At 56.0% G+C, this 25,676-nt stretch overlaps 2 protein-coding genes and 1 long non-coding RNA gene across 12 annotated transcripts in view; 1 reads left to right on the top strand and 2 right to left on the bottom strand.

Annotated features, from left to right (window-relative positions):
• LOC124417317 overlaps positions 1-2,863 on the bottom strand; it is a 37,360-nt gene extending 34,497 nt beyond the window's left edge. Inside the window, exon 1 of the long non-coding RNA XR_006931854.1 lies at positions 2,670-2,863. This is a non-coding gene — a long non-coding RNA (uncharacterized LOC124417317). The remainder of the gene's footprint in view (positions 1-2,669) is intronic.
• XAF1 (XIAP associated factor 1) overlaps positions 1-4,799 on the top strand; it is a 205,585-nt gene extending 200,786 nt beyond the window's left edge. For 7 of the 9 annotated variants that reach the window (XM_025142097.3, XM_046902763.1, XM_046902765.1 and 4 more), the window contains 7 exons: positions 700-928; positions 1,362-1,631; positions 3,204-3,512; positions 3,623-3,949; positions 4,159-4,245; positions 4,452-4,468; positions 4,559-4,799. In XM_025142097.3, coding sequence (XP_024997865.2) covers positions 1,406-1,631; positions 3,204-3,512; positions 3,623-3,949; positions 4,159-4,245; positions 4,452-4,468; positions 4,559-4,573 — 981 coding nt within the window. In that variant the 5' untranslated portion in view covers positions 700-928; positions 1,362-1,405 and the 3' untranslated portion in view covers positions 4,574-4,799. Of the gene's footprint in view, positions 1-699; positions 929-1,361; positions 1,632-3,203; positions 3,513-3,622; positions 3,950-4,070; positions 4,246-4,451; positions 4,469-4,558 lie in introns of those variants that run through there. The other 2 variants (XM_046902766.1, XM_040650177.2) reach the window with 1 other exon arrangement.
• A 303-nt stretch (positions 4,800-5,102) lies between these two features.
• RAP1GAP2 (RAP1 GTPase activating protein 2) overlaps positions 5,103-25,676 on the bottom strand; it is a 51,308-nt gene continuing 30,734 nt past the window's right edge. Inside the window, exons 3-25 of one of the 2 annotated variants that reach the window (NM_001031478.3) lie at positions 22,650-22,734; positions 18,639-18,674; positions 18,493-18,537; positions 18,037-18,069; positions 17,618-17,827; positions 17,279-17,382; positions 16,637-16,715; positions 16,323-16,376; positions 15,385-15,468; positions 14,733-14,833; positions 14,109-14,238; positions 13,878-14,033; positions 13,252-13,323; positions 12,992-13,078; positions 12,680-12,814; positions 10,696-10,833; positions 10,442-10,560; positions 10,064-10,177; positions 9,504-9,621; positions 9,031-9,157; positions 7,972-8,048; positions 7,816-7,856; positions 7,502-7,517 (exon numbers count right to left, since the gene is read on the bottom strand). In NM_001031478.3, the coding sequence (NP_001026649.2) occupies positions 7,848-7,856; positions 7,972-8,048; positions 9,031-9,157; positions 9,504-9,621; positions 10,064-10,177; positions 10,442-10,560; positions 10,696-10,833; positions 12,680-12,814; positions 12,992-13,078; positions 13,252-13,323; positions 13,878-14,033; positions 14,109-14,238; positions 14,733-14,833; positions 15,385-15,468; positions 16,323-16,376; positions 16,637-16,715; positions 17,279-17,382; positions 17,618-17,827; positions 18,037-18,069; positions 18,493-18,537; positions 18,639-18,674; positions 22,650-22,734 (2,113 nt within the window). In that variant the 3' untranslated portion in view covers positions 7,502-7,517; positions 7,816-7,847. Of the gene's footprint in view, positions 7,518-7,815; positions 7,857-7,971; positions 8,049-9,030; positions 9,158-9,503; positions 9,622-10,063; positions 10,178-10,441; positions 10,561-10,695; positions 10,834-12,679; positions 12,815-12,991; positions 13,079-13,251; positions 13,324-13,877; positions 14,034-14,108; positions 14,239-14,732; positions 14,834-15,384; positions 15,469-16,322; positions 16,377-16,636; positions 16,716-17,278; positions 17,383-17,617; positions 17,828-18,036; positions 18,070-18,492; positions 18,538-18,638; positions 18,675-22,649; positions 22,735-25,676 lie in introns of both variants that reach the window. The other variant, XM_046902425.1, reaches the window with a different exon arrangement.

Genomic DNA, 25,676 nt, shown 5'->3' with positions numbered 1-25,676 from the left:
TCTCAGTTCCACAGCCGCACCGCTCTGCGCTCCCTTCCTAACCCCCCACACGCCCCCGTTCCCAGCCCAACCGCCGCCCCCCACCGTCCTGTTCTGAGAGACACGGCGTCCATACAGCTGTAGAGCTGAGCACGGCCGTCCTCGTCTGCTGCCTCAGACTGCTCCCCCAGCGAGACCCACAGCAACAGAGGAACACCCAGAAGTGTGGGCGCTCCCAGCGGTACCTCTGACATCGCCAGTCGGGCTGTACTGAGCCTGTTCAGGAACTCCATAGAAAAACGCCACCTTCGCAGCAAAAGGATTCCGGATCTCACAGCATTTTGCAGTTCCAAGAGACCCCCAGCACTCCACACAGCTCCTCTCAGCCCCAGCGCAGACCCCGCACCCAAAGGGCTCCACCACGCAGCACTGCGTCCACTGGGGCTCACCCAAATTCTCCCCTTCCAACATCTGTAAAATTCTAATGACAAATCTTATTCTAAAGCAATGCTTCCTCTATTTAAAGAATTACTTAAAAGAAAGGTATTTGAGTATTACATTTACAGTAAAAGAACGTGTTCCCTGAAATAAGGAGACCACGATGGGCTGAATGGACTCATCATATTCAGAAGTTGCAGCTTAGTAACTGTTGTCACTCTTTCAAAATCAACTGTTAAAATTTTAAACGCAGTTTGAGTGTGCATGATCTCTGTTTTTCAGTAATCACAAGGACCCCAAACAGCATTGCTTCTGCATACCCAGGGCTCAGGAGGATCCTGCAACTTCCCTGCATGTTTGAAATGAAAAAAAAACATTCCCCTGTCCAGCAAAACAGAGACCGTGCTGCTGAACATCAGACTGCTGCTGCCTGTGGCTGGAGCAGGAGGTGCTCAAAGGCTTCAGACAGAAAGCCTTCCTGCAGGCAACCTGCCCTCGTTCATTGTACAAGGTAAGCTATTTGCTCAGAGGACCAAGCCTGGCTCCTGGCAAGAAGTGAGCAGACGGGCAGCCCTGCTGTGCTTTAGCTGATGGCGATACAGAAAATTCAGCATTTCACAACTCAGCACGACAGCTTCACCTCCCCCTGAAGATCTGCATCCAGTGAGACCACTGCTCTGTGAGAGCCCAGTTTGGGGTGCTGGGAGAGCTGGTCCCCTCCCACACAGCGAAGGCGGCTGAGCAGCCCCATTCCAGGCCCAAATCCAGCAGTGCTGGGCAGGATGCGGCCCCAACTGAGTGAGATCACTCCTGCTGGAGTGCACCAGGGTGGGACAGAGCAGGGCAGGACCACACTGAGAGCTGTGTGCAGACAGGGGGCTGCTAATGCTGCCTTTAGGCGAGCTGGGAGCATAATGGGTCCGTGTGTGTGTGTGTTCATACAGAGCCCTCAGTGAATATTCTGCAGCACACAGATGAGGATATCAACATGCTTGACTGCAGGATCAGCCCTTACTTTACAGCCAACACTCAGATTCTCTGGCCTGGGAGAAAGGTCAAAGCCCACGGCCTGGACACGTGGTTCACTTGCACCATTGAGCACGCAGCTGGGAAATACACAGCCACAGCCTTCCTTGTGCAAGGCCATGAGGACAGAGAGCACCAAACTCCAGGACAGCTTCATCAGGGCATCGCAGAGCAGACACGCGTATCAGGTAATGTTCCTCTGGGGAACATCATACATTCCCAATGAAGGACAGGGGAGTGGGGGGTGGGAGCACAACTGTCAAGGCTGCAGGCAGTGAAGGTAATTAGCAAGCAACTACCACTGAGCTGTTTCAGCTGTGTCCCAAACTGCACCCCAAGCTTCAATCTGGAGTCGTTTTCAGAGAGATTACGTAGAAGGAAACCACCTGTTCCTCTCTGGCTATGCTGGGGTGCTATGAACTCCCAGCCTGGCTTTCTGTGTCCCACCAGCTGTTGCTTGATGTTACCACCCAAACGCTTTGCTTTGGTCTTACAGACCTCAGACTATTTTTACCAGCCTGGTGAGTTTACAGATAGCTCAAGATAACATTTTAGCAACTGTAAGACAAAATGCTTTCACTGAAAAGCATATGTTCTCCCTTGTGCTGAGGGCTGTACACGCATTGCAGAAATGAATAACTTAAAAACAGCTTCTCAAAAGCATAACTGTTTTCTGTTTAAGTCGTTCTATACCATTGTCACTAAGAGCCCTAACAGTAAATACACAAGTCACCAAGGCTTTAACACAGACACGTTAAGGCTGATCTGAGGTTTTCAGCAGGCAAAGCTCTTCCACAGTGTTTGCACTGGAAGCACAACCCACAGCATGAGCTGCTTGCTTAGCTGAGGGAGAAGGCTCCAGAGAAGGAATAGAAAGCAATTGGCACCTTCCAGAGGACTGCAGCCTCATCCAGACAAGAAATAGAGCTCTGAGTCCTGCCTGCAGACTGACGTTACTGAACCGCACCCTACCAGGAACCACCCGTAGCCGGACAGAGATAAGCAGCTGCAGTGCTTAAAAATAGAGACCAGGGCTCCCTAGTCTAATAGTGGGGACACAGCCATAAGGCACTGCAGCAGGGGGACAACACAGGGAGCAGTGCTGGCTGCTGGAGGGAGCCAAGAACACGTGCAAAAACTCGCACCCCTCAGATACTTCCCTTACCCCACATCACCCTTCTCCCTCCCCCTTAAAAGAAAACCACAAATTTTCATTTATTACTCACCCCATCAGAGGGGCTTCTCTGAGACGGCTACATCCAAGCAAGCCACGCCACCAAGTGAGGCACACCCCTTCCCAGCTCTCTCTTTCAGCCCCACCGTACTCCTCCCCCGCAGGTTAATTGGGCTCAGCTGGCTCTGATTGCCACCTGGGGGTGGCCTCAGCCCCCTCGCGCCGGCACTGACCGCAGCCCGTGCTGAGGTCACGCGGAACGCTCCGTGCACGTTCCCCCTGCAGCTCTGCAACGATTCCCGACGCGGCTTAGGGAGGTGTTGCTTCATTAAATCCAACGTTACGGCAGGAGTTGTGGGGGAATCACCGCATCTCCCTCTCTGTCACATATAGCGAGGCATAAAGGAGGCTTAGCAACGGCTCAGGGACAGCAATACGAGTGGGTACCGGAGGGCTCGGGGCTGTGCCCCCCGGGCGCAGTGTGGCGGTTCGGGCTCTGGGCTCGCACCCGGCGCGGGGTTGGGCTGAGCCGGCGCGCGCGGCGTCGCTGTCTCTGGATGGCAGCCGGCACCGCTCCGACCCGCAGCGGTGCTGGCGGCGCGCACGCGGCTGCCCCGGGTCCGTACGGCGCTGGGGAAGGACGTGGTGTTGGACTGCGCCTTCGCCGCCGACCCGCGGGCGGCCGTGGCCGTGCGGTGGGCGCTGCGGAAGAAGGGGAGGCACGAAAGGTACATCGCCACCTCCGGCGGCCGCGCGGAGATGTTCCCGCAGGAGCCCCGCGGTAACGCATCCCTGTTGATCCGGCGCGTGGAGCTCAGCGACGAGGGGACGTACATCTGCACGGTGGAGGCGGCAGCCCTCGTGCTGGAGCAGGCGATCCAGCTGCAGATAACAGGTAACGACGCTCTGACGCAGCGTGCACATCTGTGGTCAGTTCAGTTCAGTGATGGAGACAGAACTAATGAGTCAAGAAACTCAATAGTGCCATAAATCTTTGCTCTCCAGAAAAGCCCACGGTGACCGTCAACGTGAACTCCCTGTCTCTGGTGGAGGGGGAGCAGCAGAAGTTGGTCTGTGACGTCCGCAACTACTACCCTGCGGACATCCACGTGCAGTGGCTCCGTGAGCCGCAGAGCGCCGGGCAGCTCCCCGACACCGTGCCCAACGTCCTCACCAGCAGCCACCTGCGCAGCAGCAATGGCACCTACAGCTTCTCCAGGTTCTTCCTGCTGACAGCAACCCTACGTGACAATGGCCACACCTACACGTGCCGCGTGGAGCACTCCAGCCTGCAGGCACCCATCCGGAGGAGCGTCACCGTGGCAGTGAGAGGTACCGAGCACTGTGCTGGTGCTGTCTGGGCACTATCCCATAGCAGCCAGGGGGGAGAGGGAAGGGGACAGCCCAGTCACCCATTCCTGCTCTCAGCTTTGCCTTCTGTTTCTTTGAGTAGAACAAACAAACAAGAAGCAAAACAACAAAAACCAGCCTGGTCCCCGCCCTCATTTGTCCCAATCCTTCTCCTTTTGATTCATCTGCAGAAGCAACCTCCACCACCTGGCTGCTGCTGCTGCTGCTGCTGGGCCTCACTGGGTGCCTTGTGGCCTCACTCCATCACCTCCACCAAGGTGGGAACAGGTTCAGGTGGGGGGACAGGACATCTGTGGTGGAAGCAAGAGGGCTGTGCTATGCAATGCTGTGCCATACTGTGCCCTGCTCGGTGGCCAAGATGGCCCTGAGGTGCAGTGTGGCTGTGCTGCAGAGCCCGCCTGTTGTACTTCTTTCATTCACAGCCTCTTTTCTTTTTTTCTGTTTTCCTTTTTGCCCACCCTAGTGAGGAGCACAACTAAGGTGGGTGCACTTCACATTCCCGTTTCTCCCACATGACCGTCAGTGCTCTCCCTCATGCTCAGAACTAAACCCAACTCTCTCTGCCCCCAGCCCAAACCTTACTAGGCACAGTACCCCACTGCCCAGCGAAGAGCAGCCATGGCCCCATGAGCTTCAGGTGCCATCAGCACTGCTGAGCGTCCCAGTGCAGGAGAGCAGGAGGCTGGAGCAGGCTGAAGGCGACAGCTGTTACTGAATACCAGTGTGGATGAAGCAGTCCTCCCAGTTACAGGCAAAGGGGGGGAGCTGCAAGAATATTTTTTGTAATAAAAATTGATTTAGAGAACCTAAACTTTGTAGGTTTGGTTTTGTTCTTCCTTGGCCCCTCTGCTGCCCACTCCCATCCGCATAATCCTGTTCTCACGCTGGCACATTCATGGGCTCACTCTCATCACCAAATTCTGGAAAAAAATACTGGTCAAAAGCACTGTTCATCGTTCCGCCCAAGCTGTAAGGAAAATACACAGACACACCAAAAAATGAAAGCCTTTTGTAGCATCCTGGGAGGGAGAGAGCTGGGAATGATGATGACAGCACATCCTCACAGTGCTCAGCTAACGCTGTCGTTTCATGGATGTGCACAGCGTAGTACACATATGGACACAAAATATGTTATTTATTGTGAATTTTGCAAAGACACATTTAAGCAACAAAATATACATTTGTGAACCTTTAGTTTTATACATAACAAATACAATCTGCTACCATAGCAATAAATTAAATGTACACTATTTACAACAGACATAGGCCACCAGGAACTACGAAGTACCGCCTCTCCACATAAAAAATAAACTTCTGTCAGATACATTTTTTCAAGATTTTTTTTTTTCACTCTATAAACTCTCTTCACGTTCTAATGATATAAATTCAGCATTTTCCTTTACAGGATACACACAGTGCTACATTCATTCAAACAATGAAGCATGCTCTAAGGTTCCGAGAGGAGCGCATCCCAGCCGCACACAGCCCAGGCAGTGCAATGCGCCCTGCGGGGATCGGGGCCACGCGGCACCCCCGGCACCGACTGCCCCTGCAGCAGCGGCAGCTGAGGAGCCCCGGGGTCGCGTCCTCCATCGGGGCTACCGCACCCGCCGATGCCAGGGAAACATCCCGGCCCCGCATCTGCCGTCGCCAAAGAGCCCAAAACTCTGGAAAGAAACTGAGTCTGTGCTTAGGACGGTCCCTTTTTACCCAGAAAAAAAAAGCACTTCCATTTGTATATAGGTGTGTACATGTGTGCGTGTGTCACGTAGAAGCACAAAACGTTTTGCAATATATACGCAGGAACGCCCTCACCTACCGCTGGAGCACACAACCCCTCCGCGCTCCGGCAGCGCGCGGCCGGGACCCGCACGGTCATCCCGGGCAGAGCGGCGGGGCGTCACCGCGGCCCGCGACGGCCCACGCATCGCTTCAGCCCCGGGGCCGCAGCCCTCCCAGAGCTCTTCGACAACAGCAAACCGCTCCGGGTCAGAAGGAACCTCACAGCTTCAAGTAATAACAGAAACAAAACAACGACCCGAAAACAAAAGCCCGGACGAGAGCAACCACTGCATCTTCTGCTGAAAGATCTCACGGAGATCAATACGCGCGCAAACAACGACACCCACAGAACCACACAGCTCCTCGGGAAAGCCGCCCCGGGCACACGGCCGCCCCGCAGCGCAGCGCTCCGCGGAAGGGCGGGGGTTCGGTGCCGCCGGAGCGCAGCAAAGCGAGGGGAACCGCCTCCGACAAAGAGCAGCTCGAGATTTAAACGCGATTTAAACGCAACTCACGGACCGCGGGAGGGAGCGCCCAGCGCCCGTCGGGAGTCCTTCGCGTTCTCCGCGACGCGATTCCTTCGTTAACCGGATCCCTCTCCCACCGGACCGCAGCCCTCCCTTCAGGCGGGCGCACGCGAGGGGGTACGGCGCGAGCAGCACCGCGCAGCACCGCCCGGCCGTTTTGGGGGCGGGGGCAGCGCTCCGCGCGCCCCCCGGGCGGCTGCAGCCGCGTGCTGACGGCTTTGGCACTCCCAGCTGTGTGTCGTTGGGAATCACGCACTCAAAAAACGGTTTCCATTTGAAATGAACGACATCGCTTCTGGCGGTTATTTTTGCAGAGGTGACGGATTGTGACGAGACGCAATGCTGCACCTCTGCAGCGTTTAAAAAGTGGACCGGGGAAATCCGTGACCACCCTGAACATAGTGGACAGACTTCAGCGAACCTTGGGCAAAGCTCCCTAAGGGCAGAGGCATTTCTGCGTGGTCAGAGGCATCTTCTGCAGGGCGGTACGAGGAGGTCACCTTGCAGAGCCGTAACCGCCCTCTTCCAAAGCGCGTGCAGAGGCGGGGGCTGACGCTGCAAAGGGTGGAGCAGCCCAATGCCATCCCAGCCACCGGCGGGTGGAGCAGCCCCGGGACGAGGCAGAGCCCGGAGGCTCAGTGCGCTCCGAGCACCGGTTTGGGATTCGGTTACACCGCAGCTTTGGCTTCGGTCTGTCTGTCCCGGGCCCACGCTGGAGTGCCGGGCAGGGAAGAAGCGCTGAGGCCACGCAGAGAGGGCAGATGGCCCCGCTGCCACCTGTGCCAGCACCCGGGGGGGGCACGAGGCTGCACGGCCACAGGTGTTTCGCAGCCCAAGAGCTGGGGGTGTGGTCAGCAGGGCCAGTGCACGAGCCCCAGTCCCACACCACCGCCACGCCAGCTCCAAAACCGGAGAACCAGACCCGCCTGTGCCTGCCAATAGGAACAATACCCACAGGAGCGTGTGCGCGGATGGTGCAAGCGCCGGAGGGACACTCCAAACCTCTCCGGTGCCCGCCCAGCTCCCCGCCCGCAGCCTGCTGGGGCCGTGGGGGAGACAGGGGCGCACGGGGAGGGCTGGGACTGCTGGGGCCGGGAGGGAGGTGACGTCCTCCAGAGGGCACAGGGTCGGCTGCAGCGGAGAGGGCACCGTGCTGGCGTGTGAGGTGTGTGCGTTCCCACGGGGCGGTGAAGTTTTCCCTTGGTTGAAACAAAAATTCTCTGGAAAAAAAAGAAAAAAGGATACGTGTCAGAGATGCTCTCAAGAAAAAGAGAAAGCAAATGCAGTGCTACGCAGCGGCACTGATGGGCACCGACCGTTCCCTCACTAATTGCTACCGTTTTTCTCGCTCAGTGCTGCCCTCACCTTACAAAAGCATTTAGGATGCCTGAAGGTCTGGTATTGACCACACATTTAATAATAAAAGCTACAATTGGCCGCTGCGTGCTGTCGTTAAAGGCTATGCATTTGACCACAGATGAGATAATCATTTCACGCAGCAGCGTTACAAACACTCACCGCTGAAAAGTTCTCGACTTCCTTTTTTCCTGCTAGTGACTCTAAATGAGAAACCAAAATTCAGGTTGGATTACAGACAAAGGCACGACGACACATACAGCAGCACTGCCCCACAGCCCCGCGCTGCGCCCTGCCGGGCATCCCCACGGTGCGTACCGTGCTGGAGCTGCCGTGGCTGAGCTTATCGAAGCGGAACTTCAGGTTTGACCTCGGGGAGTTTCTGTTCTTTATATCTGCTGGAAGGTGGAGAACAGCGAAGTGAAGTAATAACCCACGAGCAAACGCGATTGCTGAAGCAGGAGGCAGCCAGGAGCTTTAATATTTTGTCACCAATGTTACCAATATTTAGTCTATCTTGACTGAACGTTTGGCAAATTCTGTACATTAAGTGTTTTTGATGGAATAAATTGAGGCTTAATTACATCTCACAGTGTTTCTACTGGAAATGCCACTGAAAAGGCTGCAGCAAATGACTGATCTTTGTAAGTAGGGGTGGGTTTCAACGCTCTTGGCAGGAAAATGCAAAATAAACACTTTAAGCATTAAAAACACTGTTTTGTTCATTCTGAAAATTGCTAATAAAGCACGAAGGGCTGGTGGGGTGCTGATACCAAGGAAAGAGCCAGGCTGTGCTTCCTGCTCTGTCCTCCTCCAGAGCTGCTCCCAATTACTGAGCTGCTCTCAATTACCGAGCTGTTAGTGGTGGATTTGTAGCTCTCCAGCTGTTCTGCAAAGAGCTCCTGAGTTCCCAGTGTGTGCTTCCATTTGAATCATGGCTCTTTCCAGCAGGACTGCAGCGCGGGGAACTGCAGCGCTGTGATGCGCGGAGAGGGGTGGGTGCCCACTCTGCCCGTTTGGCTCATGTTGACTCGTACCTCACCTTGCTAATTGTCTGGCTCCAGTGGATGGAATTAGTGCAGAGCTGGTTAGCAGGAGGGGTAATAGAGCCAGGCCCAAGGAGAGCTGCTTGGTTATTAAATAACTGCTGAGTCACAGCTCATTCCTTGGAGACAGCGAGTTTCCAAGGCTACTGCAAATGTCCATCAGGAGAGTGGAGCAAGCAGAAGCCCCTCCTGTGCTGGTTAAGAGCTCCATGCTGCACTATGTGTGAGCTGGGCGAGCTGCTCGCAGCTGGGGCTGTGTCTCCTGCAGCCGCCCCACTGCCTCTCCCATAGCTGCCTAGCTGCCCCCACCCCAGGCTGCCCCAGAACCCACCTGTGGGGCTCCGGCTCATGATGACCGGGGTGGCCGCAGCCCCCACACTCGGGCTATCACTGCCAGGTGATGCGCTGTAGATGAACACGTCCTGCTTGAAGGGCGATGCGGTGGATGGCTGGCTGCCCTGCACGGATAGAGTGGGACACAACTCCACTCCCTGCAGTGAGCTGCCACCCTGTGCTCTGCGCATGCCTGGCACAGCTGTGTTCTGTGGTACAGCATGGCACAGACAGCAAAACATGGCACAGCATGGCTCAGCACGGAACGACAGCCTTCATCCTTCAGGAGGGTTCATCCCATAGGAGCCAACCCAAGTGGACATGTGCACCTCCCACTGACCCCCGCCCTGCCAGGAGGACACTGGCACCCACCGGGAGCACCCAGGGGCACAAGGATGTGGCGTCCCCCCGAGGAGCCCACAGAGTTGCAGCAGAACACCCCAGAGCTGCAGCACAGAACTGGGTTCCTACCACGCTGTCGTACTCCTCCAGTGTCTCACTCTCCCCCGCCGTGCTGCTGAAGCTGCTGGTGCTCGAGGAGGAACGTGAGATGTTGGACCGGCCATTCTCCTTCAGCTTGACGAAGGGCCTAGGGGGTGATGAGACACTTAAGGAAAGCATGTGGCCGCTGCACCGAGCACCGAGCTGAGCACTGTGGGACGAGCTCCTCTGGGCACAGAGCAGCCACCATGGGATGGAGTCAGGGCACTGCTGGGAGCATTCCCCTCCAAAGGAGGGACACACCAGCTGGCAGCTGTGGGAACATGCATGGGAAGCTTGCTCCATGCGCCTGCCCCCTCCTGCAGGGTTTGGAAACTCCTGCCAGTACGGCCCCTTGCTGTTGCCCTTTTCTAAAGATGGCTATTTTCAGATCATAAAGGAGTGGTGTGGGTGAATCATCAGAACCTCTATTTTACTCCCTCAGGATCCAACTTTTCCATAGTAGAACCTGGAGATGTTATTTTTGACGGCCCCTGGTGCTCTGGCTGTTGGCTGCAGGGACTGCGGCAGTTTGGTTCTGTGCTGCTCACCTGTCTTTGTTGGGACATATTTCAGGGGAGCTGGGATTGGATGAGGTCTCAGATTTCATCTCCTGGGATGAATGTCCAACATCTGGTGTCTTCTGTGGTCCAGAAATACTATCACTGAGGGCACAAAAAGGCTGCGTGAGTTACACAGGAGACTTAAAACGAATGGTCGAATTATATTCCTAGCATCAAGTGCCAAAACTCAGAGTAACAGATGCTTTTCGGATACCACATCTTTGATTTAAGTCAGAGGGAAGGCACCCAAGACACCCCAGCCTTGAATGTGGCAGAAGCAGCCCTGATGCAGAACAGGGGGGTTCTGGCACCACAGCCACACTGCCAGGCTGCCAGCACACTCAGCACCAGGAATGCCATGCTTACCATCGCGCTCTGCTGTCCACCTGGCTCTCCAACCCCGTGTGCAGGCGTGGGAACAGCCCTGAGCGGCGCTTGATGGGACTCCTCGACTGGTTCTTGGCTGTGGCTGCTGAGACCGGGGGCTGAAAGAACCATGCAGCACGAGCTCAAGGAGTGCACAGCCCTGTCTGACAAACCCCCACAGCACCCCGCCAGGATGGGAGGGAGCGGACTCACAAACAGACAGCAGGACAGAGGGCCAAGGGGGCTGCGCTCACCGAGAAGGTGGTCTTGGTCACCTCGCCGCTGTTGTGTGCGATGCCCCCACTCAGACTGCCCGGGATGCCGCCGCCATGCTGCTTCCTCTGGCTGCCCACCATCGTCTCCATGGAGTGGCTGCGCACGCGGATGGCTCTCTGTGGCCACAAGGGACAGGGGACAGCAGTCACGAATGCCCCTGGACTGCTGCCACCCAAAGCCCCAGAGCCCCAGGCCTCCTCGAGGAGCGACAGCGCAGCCCGGCGGTACAGCAGCATCCAACCACACAGCCCAGCACTGCTCCCTGCTTTAACAGGAAGGCCCTGCGAGGACCCCCCCCCCCTCTCCTGCCCCTGCACTGCTGACGGTTCCCATGCAGCATGCAGCAACTCACAGCCTGCTGGCAGCTGCCCTGAGATGTCTGTGCCACTTTCAGTGCACAGTGCTTCCTATGAAGAAGCAGGCCCTGGGAGCATGAGTACCACCTGAGCTCTGCACACTGAAGGGGCTGCAGTGCCCCTCACTCTGGCAGCACTGGGGGCCATCCTGCTGACAGAGATCACAGCGATGCTGCAAGGAGGGAGCTGGGAGGGCTGTGCAGCCCCTGCAGAGCGGCCCAGGGGTGCAGAGAAAGAAGCAAAGGCGCAGCTCTGAGCAGGAACTGAACACGTGGGGGCTGAGGACGACTTCAACGTGTTTTGACTCAAACTGTTGGAACCAGAGCTGTGCATGCGGGAGGCAGAGACCTTTTGTGAATATGAACACCCATTTTGGATGCTTGAACAGGACTTGAGCTATTTTTAAAGCCTCCCCTCAGTTGTTGTCCCAGGCACTCACAAATAAGACCACGAGATCTTTTGGAAGTCTGGCACACACCATGAAGAGCAGCAGAGAAATGCGCAAGTTAAAAAAAATCTGTACACTTATTTTAATTACTGCGATCACCATAGCAACCAGAGCCCAAACTGGACTGTGATACCGGTGTGCCAATTACAGGAAAGTTTCCCTTTGCAGCTATTGCCTCCTGAATTTCTGCTCTGCTACCCGGCAGGCCACGGCTGTGTCCTCCTCCACACCATTTAAGCACAGCTCAGGACACAGAGGTGTCAGAGGAAACAAGCCTCCAAAGGCCATGTTTCTGAAGGCTTCCAGCACTGCATCCATGATGCACAGGCACCACTCTGCTGCCGGCTTCAGCCCTGTGTAAAACCCCTCAGTACCGACCCGCACTGCACCCTGCAGCACCCGACCGCACAGGGACCACGGTGTCCCCTCCTGCCCCTTGAGTAACGAGCTGCAAGCAAGCATCCATCAGACTGGATTTATTGGGATCAGCAACTTGTACAAACTGATGGTGCCTATGGCAGGAGCGGCAGGTCGCTCTGCTGCCAGCTCTGACAGTGTGCGGGCAGGAGAGTCACCTCCTGGCACTGTAAGCGCCCTGGCACAGCACTCTGTGCATGGCACGTCCCTTACCACAGCCTGTTAGATGAGTGCCTGCAGAGCCAGCAGGAGGAAGGGGCTGAGAGCTTGTTGGCGTGATGCAACAGGCAGAAGAGCATTCCGCCCTGCTCCGGCCCCACGGTGCTCAGAGCACAGAGCGCAGGAGGTACGCCAGCACACAGCCCAGCAGCGCGGCCCCGAGGCGGCGGGGCAGGAAGATGCCAGCACCACCCGCCGGGCGCACCACGCGGCCCAGGGCACCCTGCAACCGCAAGAGCCGCGTCCATCCTCCATGCACGACAGTGCAGAGAGAACAATCCATGTCTCAGATCGTGAATGCACTGTTGGACAGCTGCATCGTGCCTCCATTTCTGCATCTTGTACCCCAGCAGGATGCAGCTGAGCCTCCACCCACCCCCACAGCATGAGACCAGCAATGTGGGGACCCTCCTCTGCCTTCAGGGCCACTCAGGCCCAGAACCCCATCTGCACCTTCCACAAGGATACCTTCCAGCCCTGGGCTCACGTTAACTTTCCTGTTGGGGAGGGATTGAGGTTTACCTTGAAAGACTCCAGGAAGCCCCCGTGCCCTCCGTTCTCCAGCTTGTCCTCCTCGGGCCCCAGCCCCAGCATGGTCTGTGTGTGCCCATGGAGCTCATCATGGAGGTTGTCCAGCAGGGCGGCACGCGTCCGGTCCTGGGGAGCGACACTAGGCTCAGCGGGACAGCCCCAGGTGCGAGGACATGAGGAAGCTCACACTGCTGGTCCCTAAGCTTGTCCCAGAGCTGACACAGCTCAGAGCAAGGAGGAGTGGTTCTGGGCAGTGTGGGGGTGGTGTGGGGCAGTAGGGGGCAGAAAGGCAGCGAGCCGTACCTCCAGCTTTGCAAACTTGTCTGACTTGCAGCAGGCGTTCTCGGCGTTGATGAGCTTGGTGAGCAGGAACTCCCGGAACTCGGGGCTCTGGGGAGCGAGACTGGGGGGTTGGACATCTGCACTGCCCTGCAGCTGGTAGCACTGCACCATGACCCTACAGACCCCACACCCAGCTCCCCCCCCAGGTGTGCCCTGCAGCATCCTAGACTCACACCCACACACAATTTCCAGCTTGGCGCGCGCTTGCAGCCCTGTCTCACCTTCTGAAACACTGGCGGGCTTGGCAATGGTGGGCCGAAGGAAGGGACGTCTTCCCGAGCCGTGACAGAGACCTGTGTGGGCAGGGGCAGCAGTGGGCTGAGGGCAGCGTGCAGCACAGAGCCCACCTGGGGCGATGTCCTCAGCCCAGCCCTGGGCTGCAGCCCACCTGTGCCCATGGGATAACTGCACACGTCTACTTCTCACAAACCATTTTCACTCATGGCCCTAAGCAGTGTGCTTTCAGTGTGAGAAACTGTCCTGCTGCACCTCCTGATGGAGGGGTGATGCTACCTACACTTGGGCTCTGCGTTTAGGCAGTGTGAGCTGTTCTGGGGCTCATTGCAACATCTGTGGCATCAAAAATCCGTTGTAAATGAGCATACTGCTATATGGACGTTTTGTATGCACACACATGTACGTATACACACACACTGTAATAGTACAAACACAAAGGCATGTGTTCGTGTACACACATGTGCTCGATATACACATTCTCCAGCTATGCAGATGCCTGAGCACACTGAGCACACATGAGCAAATGTGTGGTTTGGAGATGCAGCCCATCCTGCACGTGGCTATGCACAGACAGAGCAAAACACGACGCGTGCGAGCTGGGATCCCCTACCTTGTAGGATGTGGTGTCTGCATCGGGGTTCTCCACCTGCACCACAATGTAGGCGTGCAAGAAATTGGAGGCAATCATGTCTGGGACGAACGGCGTGTTCTCTTCTTGAAAGATAATTGCCACAATGTCATTGCCAATGTGTCTCTTCCTCTGCAACTGGGAGGAAAGGGAAAGCGCGGTTGGTACGGGCAGGCGGCTCTGCCCCGCGGGCGCTCCGGGCTCATCCCTCACCTGCTGGGTGTCCCCTTCCGTGAAAGGCAGCTTGGTGGAGACGTGGAACATGATCTCCCTGTCCCGGAACACGGTGTACACGGACTCAACCCCCGTCTGCCCATGGCTGACATCCAGGCCTCCTCGGAAACTGGAAATGAGGGGAGAGTCAGGGAGAAAGGGAGAAATATTCCTCGACAGCTCACCAGAGCCCACAGGTGGCTGTCAGAGGATGAGGTGACAGAACAAACCATCTCATTTGTCTCTATCTAGCAGCTAGCAAAAGAGAAGGAACAAACCATACACCATGTAGTGCAGTGCAGCCTGAGGCCCGGGGCGTGCGGCACTGTCACAGCACCAGGCATGGAGCAGACCCCGGCGGCACTGCCGCACTCCCATGGGCTCCTCCTCTACAGCTGAGCTGCAGCAGTCTGCCTCACAGCCTCGGGGCTGCAGGGACCGAAGTTCTGCCCTCGGCAGTTCCATCTCCTCTGTAAACTCCCCCAGCTGTGATCCATGAGCCAGAGCTATATTTGTTCTGTGCTGCTCATGAATGAGCTGACTTCTGCTCTTGCACAATAGATGCTTTACAAACTATATGGCCTCTAGCTAAATTTATTTGTAAAATCAGTCTTTTCTACGTACCCTTTGAAGTCCTGCAGCGTTATGGTGTCTCCCAGCAAATTTAAGAAGTTCCTGAAGGCAGCGCTCTCCTCGTTGTTGCCAAACAGCTCTTCCTCCTGGGTCTGCAAAGACAGACACATCTTGGGAGAGGAACGGGCAGCCCACCTGAATCCTTCATGTGTGTATTTCAAAACAGTGAGACCTTGATAATGGTATTCTATGAGTTATTCGATCCAAAATAAAATGCAATACATAAAGATAATGAGGGTGCCTGTCAGAATAACCTGTGGCAAATTATACAAGCCAGCTGTGCCCATGCTCTGCAGCCAGTGTTCCCAGGCTGATGGAAGCACTCACAGGCGTGTCTGCACGGCACACAGCTCCCACAGATGCACTGCTTTGCACTGTCTGAACACGCACCTAATTAAGGCACCGTGGCTACTACAGTGCATTTCCACAACCATTTCTCCCGACAGCTGATTTTCATATTGATTATTCTTCAGTCACATCATATTTTAATGAGTCAGGGCCTTATCCAAGTCACCAGAGACTTGCTGTTGGTAAGGACACCAGCTGCAGCGCGTGCTGCACATGGCACTCATTTACCTGCAGGGCCAACCCCAGTGCAGAGCCCCGGGCACAGTGACGCTCCGCGCTCACAGTGCTCACTCACCTGCCTGAACTTCTGGTAGATGACACCAAACTTGAACGTGTTGTTGACCTCGTGCTCATCGTAAGCCACTATCATCTGGGAGGCCTGCAGCGAAACAAGGCACAGCTGGGAGCCCATGGCAGCTGAGGAGTGGGACCTGGGGTCACTGTCCTGTGTGGGCAGCAGCTGCTCTCGGGCTCCCAGTGATGGAGGGTGGCAGGATGGTCATGAAAATGGGCGAATAAAACTGCCATGATTAGGCTACGTCAAAGGGCACCGAAAGTCCTGGCAATGCACTGCTGAGCCTGCTGCATGTCTGACATAACAAGTGGCTGAAGGTGATGGATATGCTGTAAAACTTTCCCGTAATGGGTTTCTACAGCAGCTCAAGAGTTTGCAGTGCTCCAGTGATCCTGGAGCAGGGGACAAGTGAGTCCCAGCCCCATCACAGTGAGGACAGGCTCAGTCCTACTGGGCTTCCAGCTAAACTGCAGGCACCAAACCCAGACTGGGGCTGGTTCATACCTCACAGCCTGTGTCCTTCCTCTGGCACGGGGCATCTCATGGAACTACCATAGGATCACAGAATGGTTGGGTTGGAAGGGCCCCTACAGATCACCTTGTTCCAATCCTGCAGTGGGCTGGGTGACCCCCACCAGAGCAAGCTGTGTAGGGCCCCTTCTGGCCTGGCCTTGGGCATCTCCAGGGATGGGGCACCCACAGCTCTGGGCAGCCTGTGCTGGGGCCTCACCACCCCACCCCTATAACGGCAAGCCCTAAGGAAAAGAGTATCTATGCCCTGCATCTGTACAGAGCACTGAAGAGTTCTTTCTCAAAGGTACTGAAACCTCCTAGCTCTGCACAAGTTCCCATGCTCCATAACCAAGCTACTGGATAATGGGGAAAAAGGCAGAATTATCCCAACCTGATCTCTACTGAATGCAAGGTAAGTTCCTCACCTTGGGATACAGAACTGGATTAAACTTCAGTCCAGAGGCATCATCACAGAAGGCCTGGGAGCAAGGGAAAGTGCTATGAGCATCAGTGGGCACCCCAGCCTGGGGACTCTGGCACCACAGCTGCACACATCTTATCAGAGAGACACACCCAGCCCCGGGCTGCAGGAGCTCCCCTGGCATCCCATCCTGCTGCAATGCCCGTGCCCTGCTGGTACTGACCAGAGGTTCGGTGGGGCAGTCTCTGGGTGCAGCTTCCCAGTCCCCTTCCCTGAGCTCATCCAGCTACCCACCCAGAGCAGTCCCATGCAGGTTACCTTTGCGATCTGTGGGATGCTGGGCAGCTTGCTAAATCCTGCCAGAGGAATCCTTTCATGCAATGTCTTCACTTTGGACCTAGCAAAAAAAAAAAAAAAAAAAAAGAACAGAAGCTGGGGAGGATCCCATGCAGCCTGAGGCACTGCAGCCTACCTGCCCACCAGCAGCACAGCTCTGTGGTGTGCACGCTGCAGAGGCTCTGTGCCATGCACACTGCAAGAGGTGCTGCAATGTGGTGTTCTGCTGGGCTTGGTCAGTTACCAAGGGCTCCATCATTATTCCTATCTCTGCATCTCTTAAAATATTCATTGTTTGGAAGAGAATTGAGGCAACGGCTCAGACACCTTTGCCAGATTAGGGGAAAGATGGCAGCAGATATGACAGTAGATCATGAGAAGTTCCAGATGTGATTTCAGCAGCGGATCAGTGCCCTATGCTCACCACCAGTGGTCGGGCAGCCCCAGCACAGAGCAGTATAAGGACAGTGTCTCTGGCTTCTGCCCCACCCCGAGCGCCCTGAGTCCCTGCACACAGTGGCAACGCATGTGCTGCAGGCCACCTGCTGTATTTACAGAGAAACAAATGGAGAGTCTTTCAAAGAGAAGATATTTTGCTAAACACTGCACTTTTTTCCTCTGTACCTGAGTATAATCCTTAAATATTCGGTGCCATCCACCTCCTCACACTTAATGGACAGGATCAAGTTTCCCAGACTGCTGGCCGTGCAGTAAAAGTTTAAGTGGTCCTGCAGAGAGAAGCAGCAGGTGGGCGGTGGGGCTCAGCACATGGCAGGATGATGCTCCCCCCCCTGGTCCCACAGCCTCTGGGCATAGCATCCAGCACTGTGAGCCAGCAGCCCTGCTGCCCCTGCCAAGAGGAAGGCTGCAGCACTTGCCCTTTCCACTCACAACTGTGCGATTTGATTTTTTCTCCTAGCTGGGAGAAATTTTCAGCCAACCCCTCGCCCTCTCCACACCCACCTTCCCCAGAAAGTGCTTCCTGTAGGCTCTGGCCTCTCCTTTGCACTCCAGCTTGTACCCGTAGGGGCTGGGGCTGAAGTTCTCCTCCTCCTCCTCGCAGACACTGCTGTCGGATGAGGTGGGTGTGCCGAGGTTCTCTGGGTCCTCAATCCAGTACCCCCCAAACTGGGGCAGGATGACCAGTGGGTAGGGGCTGCCCTTCTCCAGGATCTGGGGAGGCACAGGATGACGGGCTGCCCCACACCGCATGGTAAGTCCCGCCCTGCTGCCTCACCCTACTCCTCTGTGGGGAGTAGGTATGGCACTGCAGAGCTGGGCAGGAGCAACGTGCCTCACAGCTCCTGCTGGAAGCAAGACTGCCACACACTTCTGGAAAGGCACTGCCCTGAGGGCACAGAAGCACGTTGCAGAGCACCTACCTCATCAATGCTGGGGTATGGGATGTAGTCCTCCTGCAAAGGGAATCACAGAACTGCACACAACTGCTTGCTCCCCAGGTTCCATCTGTCCCCGAGCCCCAAAGCCAATTTCACACACTAAGTGGTGATGCTGGGTGCAGCCCCAGCTCTGCCCTGCTCTGCCCATGGCACCGCCTGCCCTGCGCCCACGCCAGCTCCTGCACAGCACTACAGAACCAGGCAGCACACATCACTCACCAGTGAGATGCACTGGTTTGGACACAAAGCTGGATTAGGGATTTACATGCACCACTCTCTTATCTTTGCAATTCAATCAGTGCCTTGCTTTTAGATAACTCCTAAATCCCTTTTAGTCCTTTAAGCAACTGCCTTTGACTACACACATTAAAGCCCCAATTTCTGGAGATAACAGGGAGCGCTTGGAAGGATCTACACAAGAAAAAAAATCCCACAAACCTTATGTTTTTGGCTTCCAGCTTTCTGATCTTCAAGTTTTGGGGCCTGTTTGGAACAAAGTGAACAGATTGAACAACGAAGAAGCTGCCACCACACAGACGCCAGCAGGTCATCTCAATGCTGCCCTGCACCGCACTGCTGCTCACCTGCATCTTCTCCAACATCTCAAAGAATTCTGCAGACTGAAAAAGAAAAGAGAACTGTGCTGTCCAACTGGGCATCGGGAGCTGCTGACATGGGCTGCAATGCTGAGTGGAGCAGCTCAGACATCCTGCAGGCCTGGGCTAGGAAGGAGCCACACTGCACGCTGTGGATACAGCACTTCCTCGTGCTCAGTGCTACATGGTGCCAGAGATCAGGTGGGCACAAAGCCCAGGCTGCTGCCAAGAGCCCCACACAGAAACCAGCAGCAAAAGCTCTGCTCTGGGGCTGGGCCTGGCCCGGCGTGGGCTGACCCATACTCTGTGGTGAGCAGTGGCTCCTGAATGCATGGCACCTGCATGCTGGCCCTCAGCAGGACACTGTCAGGACATCGGTGGCACAGTCACCCTGCATGGCCCCTCCTGATCCCACATACAAGCAAATAAATTATCCAGCATCCTCCAGATGTTAATACTGGGGCACTCCCAGTAAACCAATACATGACTTTGCCAGGGATATGATGAAGGACTTCTTTCTCCTCTCCCTTATCCTCCCCCACCCACAGCCCTTAATCCATGTTCATTGCAGGACGGCCGCAAAGGGCCGTGGCACCGCTGGCTCCCAGCAGTGGTTGCAGAAGGGGAACGCAGGACACGGGGCAGGGGCTCACAGCACTGCGCCGAAGAGCACAGCACCAGAGTATGTCCTGGGGAGCCCTAGAACCAACTGAGTTCCTCAAAAGACAGAAAAGAGAGAAAAATCAGAGGGGGAGATGAAGAAATGAAAATCACTCCAAGACCAAAGGCACCTCACACAAGTTTTCTCACCCACAGACCCAGGTGAGGTGTGCTGCAGCAGCCGCCGGCCACCACTCCCACAGCACAGCGGAAGGCGCTGCCCGACAGCCGGGCACCAGCACAGCCCGCAGCCCTGGCCACAGTCCTGCCCTTAGACTATGCCCCTTCTTTATCACTGCACCTGCGGCAGAAGAAACACACCTAGGGTTCAGAAGAGCTTCGTGCCCAAACTGGGAGCACTTGAAGAAGGCTTTGCCTTATTTTAAGCGCCTTTCAGGTTCCTGTGTATCTCCAGGTGACTGCAATAGATGCATGTTCTCTGAGACAATGAAAATAGTTGTCACCCCCCCACTGCCAGCAGCCAGGGCAGAGAGGCAAAACAGCAGAGCAGAACCCGATCCACCTTCCCAAGCGAGCTCCAGTAGAACATGTGTACACGTACTTAATAAAGCAAAGAGCAGTCTGTAGCCATTAGGAATTTACGCAGACTTGAAGCCAAGCTTTACCAGGCCACACATATTTTGGTAAATATAGTTAGGACAATTATACCTTTGTGCTGCTCAGTCAGCGTCACCTGCGGTGGTTCAGCCACCAGTTTGTCCTTACTGAGCTGACTCACCGAGCCTGGCTGCTCCTGGCAGCAGTGACTGCAGCTGCTTTACAAATGCAACCAAAGGCACCACCGGTACAGAAAGCCATTCCCTTCCTCTGCAGGCAGGACAGACCTGTCCCAGAGCTTGTAGTAATGACCTTAGAAATGCAAAATTTCCAAGCCAAAAATAATACCGTTGTTGTTTTCTTTCTGAGCTCACACATCCACACTACCTCACAGCTAAAAGCATTCTGACAGCAAAGAGATCACAGCATCACCTCCAGCATCCCAACGCACAGTGCTGCGTTTGCTCCTCTCTATCAGCGTCAGGTCTGCTCCAAAGCCCCATTGGAGGAGCTGGTGCTGCTGAGCCCACAGCATATGAGAGCACAACGCAGCGAGCAGATGAGGACCGACCAGAATCAGAAGTAGCAGCACAGCCACAAAGCGCCCATGTTGGAGGTTTCCAAAGAAAACGTCACCCCAAAAGAAAACCGCACCAAGAGTGTGCAGCTGAGAGCCACACACCCGGAGGTGCCCGCAGCCAACCTCTGCCCGCACTGCTGCCCGCAGCCCCCGCACGTGGCACTCACCAGCAGTCCCCGCAGGAAATCCATCTCAGCCCCGCACTGCCCGCAGCCCTCAGCCTCAGCCCCGGAGCTGCTGCGGCCACCGCGCGTCCTCCCGGGAGCGCAGCGCGGAGCGGCCCAGCGCCAGGCGGGCCGCCATCCCCACCGACACCTCCCTTCGTTAATGTTTCTCCAGCCAGAGGCATGGCAGGGCTGCTGCTTTGTTATTTAAAAGGGTGGCTCCGCGGGAAGTGCCCCAAACAGGTTGGGCAGGAAGCGGGCGGGAGTTCGCACGTGGCTCAGGGAGATTTCGCGTCATGTACGCGAGAGGCGGCACGGAGAGCTGAGTGGGGCGGGAGGCGAGGGAGGGAGAGGGGCTTGGTTCCAGCGAGCACATCCCCATCGCCCAGATGAATCCGGGCAGCGCAGCAAAGAGCCCGGCACAACCAGCACAGGCAGCGCCTCGCCCCAGCCGCAACCACGGGGTCGCCCGTCATTGCCATGGGCAGATATCAGTGCAGCCCTTCCAGCCTGCCTTCAGCCTGGCTGCTCTCTGCAGAAGGCCAGTCAGAAAGCCTGCACCATGCCAAGTCCCCAGTCCTGGCTGCGCCACGCTGTGCCCACCTGTCCTCCGGCTGGGAGCGCCTGGCACGGCCGCGGGCAGAGGAGAGGAGAGGTGGCTGCGGGGCCATGTCTGCCCCTGGGGCCGTGTCCCTGCCTGCGCACGCTGCCCCCTCCTCTCCCCTTGAGCTTCCAGAGTGGACATAGCAGAGCAGCAGGGGAGTCCAGGAGCAGACGGACGGCTTTGCCCCGTGGCTGCTCTGCTCTGCACACTTCTGGCTCGGTCTGCCGCTCTGTTCCTGCACAGTGATGCCCATTACAAGTGCCAGACAAATTCCTCCTGCTGAGGGCTGGTGGGAAGCAAGCCTCACTGTGGAATTACACCAGCAAAAAAGAATTTTGCCATTGCAGTTTGCCTCCTTCAAGGAATTTGAGTTACACCAGGAAAACACATTTTTGCTGGCATAGCTTGCGTGCTCTTAGAAGGAGTTTGCTCACACAGCTGAATTAGCAATGGGCTGTGCTGCAAGAAGCCGGTGCCTCCAGCAAGCTGTCTGCAGCCTGTGCCTAGAATTAAGGAGAAAGCACACAGGGATGAACTTCCTCACACTGTGCAGCTCAGCTGGGAGCTCCTGGCTGGGGGCTGTTGCAAGGCAGGGAGGAGTGAGTGAGCTGCACCGGGCAGGACTCACTGCCAGCTCGGTGTGTCCCCCTATCCCACCCCTCTCATCCCCAGCCCCCCACATCCCCTGCCATCCACCAGTGTACTCTGCCAGCTCACTCCTGCTTTGTGCACCCAGGCCACCAACATAAGTGCAAATGAGCCAAAACTTGAGAAACCTCACTAATAAACTTCTCCAGTTCAATTCTTCCCCAGCCCCCCTGCTCTTAACAACCATTTAACCAAGTTCTCAGCTGTCTTGTAAGCTTCTCTTCGATCTCATCTTCGCCAGTTTAATGAGTAATTTCCCGGGTGGCAACATATCAGATGCTTTGCAGCTACCCAGGGGGAAGAGCTGCCATTTCCTTTGTCTGGAAGCTCCACTCGCACTAATTGCTCGGGTTACTCTGATGAGAGCAGAGGAGCTGTGCGCCTCGAAGGCTTACGCTAGGGCCAAAGAGCAGGTGCCAGCAGGCACGCAGGTGGTTCCCGGGCAGCTGCTGGGGCAGTGCAGGGAGCTGGGGCCGATCAGGACAGCAGCACCGGGCTCTGCACCCGCCTGGCACTGCCGCTCAGCATTGCGTAATGTGGCAGCAGCAGAACAGGGCCCGCTGGCACCCGCGCCGCGCTGTAGCTGATGGTGTCTGAACATACTGCCGGCTGCTCTCCAGAAACCACCTACTCTGCTCTGCTCGGAACGGCCCCGGCTGCTACAGGCGCTGCGTTGGAAGTGCCGCTCCTCGCCGGCTCCGTTTCCAAAAGCAGCACCCAGACTGGACTGCGCGCCCACGGCCCACGGCCCCGGCGCAGGGTGCTCAGCCTCACAGCGCACTCACCTTCATGGTGGGGGGGGCGGTGAGTGGAGGGGACAGCGGCCGCTCCGGGAGGGTCACATCTGCGCTGCTCAGCAGCTCCTGCTTCCTGCAAAACAGAACAGGCGCCGTCAGCAACACTTGCACCCCGGTCCAGGAGGCAGGAGAGAAGGAACATGGGTGACTGACCGCGCTTGTGTCTCAGCACCACAGCCCCACAGAACTCAGCATGGCCGTGCTGCGTGAACCAGACTGGGCTTTGGCAAGGGCCAACCACATGGATCCCACAGCAGAGTGGCACTGGCACTGTGCTCTGGGGTGGTCTCATGGGGATCTGACACTGGAAAGCAGGGGAAAAAGAGCTGTACTGAGAGCCTGCCAAGAAATGCACCCAAAGCCCTCCACTGATGATTCGATAAAAACACACTGTGCCTTTTAAAAAAAACTCTCTTCTCAGGCAGACAATCAAATCGTCACACGCAGCAGTACTGCCAGATGCTACTCCGGGAGTCAGAAAATCTGAGATTTAATTTTGTTTCCTCTCGTTCCTGCCAGGTTAGTCCTGCAGAAACGGGGCCAAAATGTCCAACTGTTTATCACACAGTAACGAGGTTTGCTCCCATGGCAGCCCGCCTGGGATGGCAAAGCACAGCATGAGACAGTGCATGGGGAGCTGAGCAGCAGTGAACACCAGGGCCCCCCCAGACTGTTGTAGGTGCCTGCAGCCAACACTGAGACACCAGCAGAGCTTCTTTCTACAAACTGCCCAGAGCCCACCCTGCATTAACCTCACTTTGCTCCCAGCACAGAGCTGGAGGGGTGCACCCCATGGCATGTCCCTGCAGCACATCCCCACAATGCGTCCCTATGCCAGCCAGGCATTGCTGGGCACCCTGCACTGCAGAACTGCTCGGTGGGCACTGCAGACTGGGCAGTGCTGCACCGCAGGAGTACCAGCTGCACCAATGCAGAACATGCCCGTGGTGCTTCACAAAGAGCTGCCACGTTGCCATTTGTGCAGACCTGGTTTTCTATGAGACTACTGTGGCAAAAGCAGAACCCCACTGCTACTGTGCAAGGCAAAGAGCGGCTGTGCAGGGGTGTCCCTGCAATGAGAGACTGAGTCAGGGCCTGACAGGGCTGCCTGCTGCTCCTTCTGCCTCCTGCTTGTATTTACAATTGCTTCTGCTAACAGACGTCTCCTGGTCTTGATGGACTTTGACTCCATCTGTTGAGACACACACGTGTATGCATTTACGCACCCAGCTGAGCATGTAGGACAGAGCAGTGCATGGCTCCTGCCCTGCCTGGTCCCCAGCCCTCAGCCAGGCACAGAGAGCAGAGCCAAGGGGCTACAGCTCAGTGCTGAGGGCAGGGGGAAGGTGTTAACAGGACACAGATCAATAATTTCCTGATAGTTAATAACCATGGAACGGGAAGTCATGGACTCAAATTGTCCACGGCACCAGCAGTGGGTCACAGGGCAATGAAGGTCTCAGGCCGCCATCCATAGCCTTGACCCAGGGCCAACATCCAAGAAATGAATGGAAATGCTATGAGACTGTATATGGGCAGCAGCAGAAGCCACACGCTGACCACCCACTTTGGCCACTGAGTTCCCTCCCTTCCTACTCCCCACAAACTCAACGCAGCTCTGCGACTGAGAAGGTGCCCGGATGGCAATTTGCACTCTTTGCTCTACGACTTTCTGGGGCACTGCAGGCAGCCGGACCTGGAGGCAAGCACCCATCTTTGCTCCCTTCCTTTCAACCCTCTTTCTGGCTGATTGCACCAATCTGCAGAGCGGCCTCAAAGGCACAGACCTCCAAAGATGAAAGTTATGGGGATGCATACAAATAATTCAATTTGATCTGGGATTTGTAACAGGTTGCCATAGCATCACGTTCTAAATATTATAAAATCACTCGCACAACTTAACAACATGTTCTGCTATCACATGTTGATTGCTTCTTTGGGGCCAAACTGCTGGAGCTGTGATCTCACTTTGGGGTGAGCACACAGAACACGTTCACCAAATCAGCCGTGGGGCCGGCACACTATGGTGACCTGCAGCACCGAGCACCATGATTCAGTCCTCTGTCAGCAGCGGGGTCAAGGGCCACCAGCCTGACTCCCAGCAGTCTGCCCTCATGAGATGATGAATGACTCAGGGGAAGGTCAGTGTATCTCCACCTGCACAGGTCACAGCAGCCCCGGGAGCTCACCTGAAGCTCACAACAGAGCCCACAGTGCCACCAGCACAGGGACCTGGACATGCATTCGGCACAGCCCCGTGCCACCCTGGGCACCTCACAGCACAGCACAGCCCACAGCCACCAGCTCTGCCCTGAGCCCACCCATGGCTGCAGTGGGGCAATCAGCAAAGGGGAGGGGAGGATGGAGTCTGGTCTGCCCCTCACTGCACCCTGCAGGGCCATGGCAAACCAGGCATGGCAGAGGCTTCCCGGAAAGCAGCGCAGACATCACTTAGGTAATGTTATTTCTTCATTTTCCTCATTAGGCAAATTAAGAAAGAAGGCAAAAAAAAGAATTAGAATCCTACATACTTAGTAAATCTAATTAAGGAAATACCTTAATGCAGTTACCAGGCCCAGCCACAGGGTTTTCCGAAGGGGAGCGGGAAGCAACATCCCAGAAGCACCTCCACATTCAGGTCCTGAACCTGGCAGACCGTGCTGGTGTGCTGAAACACTGCTCAAAACATGCCGCTGGGTGCAGAGCATGCCCTCACTCTGCTGCACTGCCAAATGCACGCAGCACTGCTGCACCACGAGGAGCTCTCTGGCAATCAGGAAATCAGGAGCATGGACAAGAGGTCCCACACCAACTTCCCTGCTTATGGTGCCCACAGCACCATAACGGCACCATGTATATGGCCCCAGCTTGGGGGGCTTTCTCTGTGCCAGCCTGGGACACTGCCAGAATTCCAACATAATCACATCATGGATTGGTTTGTTTGCCTTTAAAAATCCATTTGGGGGATCTTTGTGAGAAGGGAGGTGGTCACTTCCACCCACCAGCAACCACATT

The sequence above is a fragment of the Gallus gallus genome, chromosome 19, assembly GCF_016699485.2.
Source record: "Gallus gallus isolate bGalGal1 chromosome 19, bGalGal1.mat.broiler.GRCg7b, whole genome shotgun sequence".
Taxonomy (NCBI): Eukaryota; Metazoa; Chordata; class Aves; order Galliformes; family Phasianidae; genus Gallus; species Gallus gallus.
The sequence above is the reverse complement of the archived record's forward strand: the minus strand, read 5'-3'. Positions and strand labels throughout refer to the sequence as shown.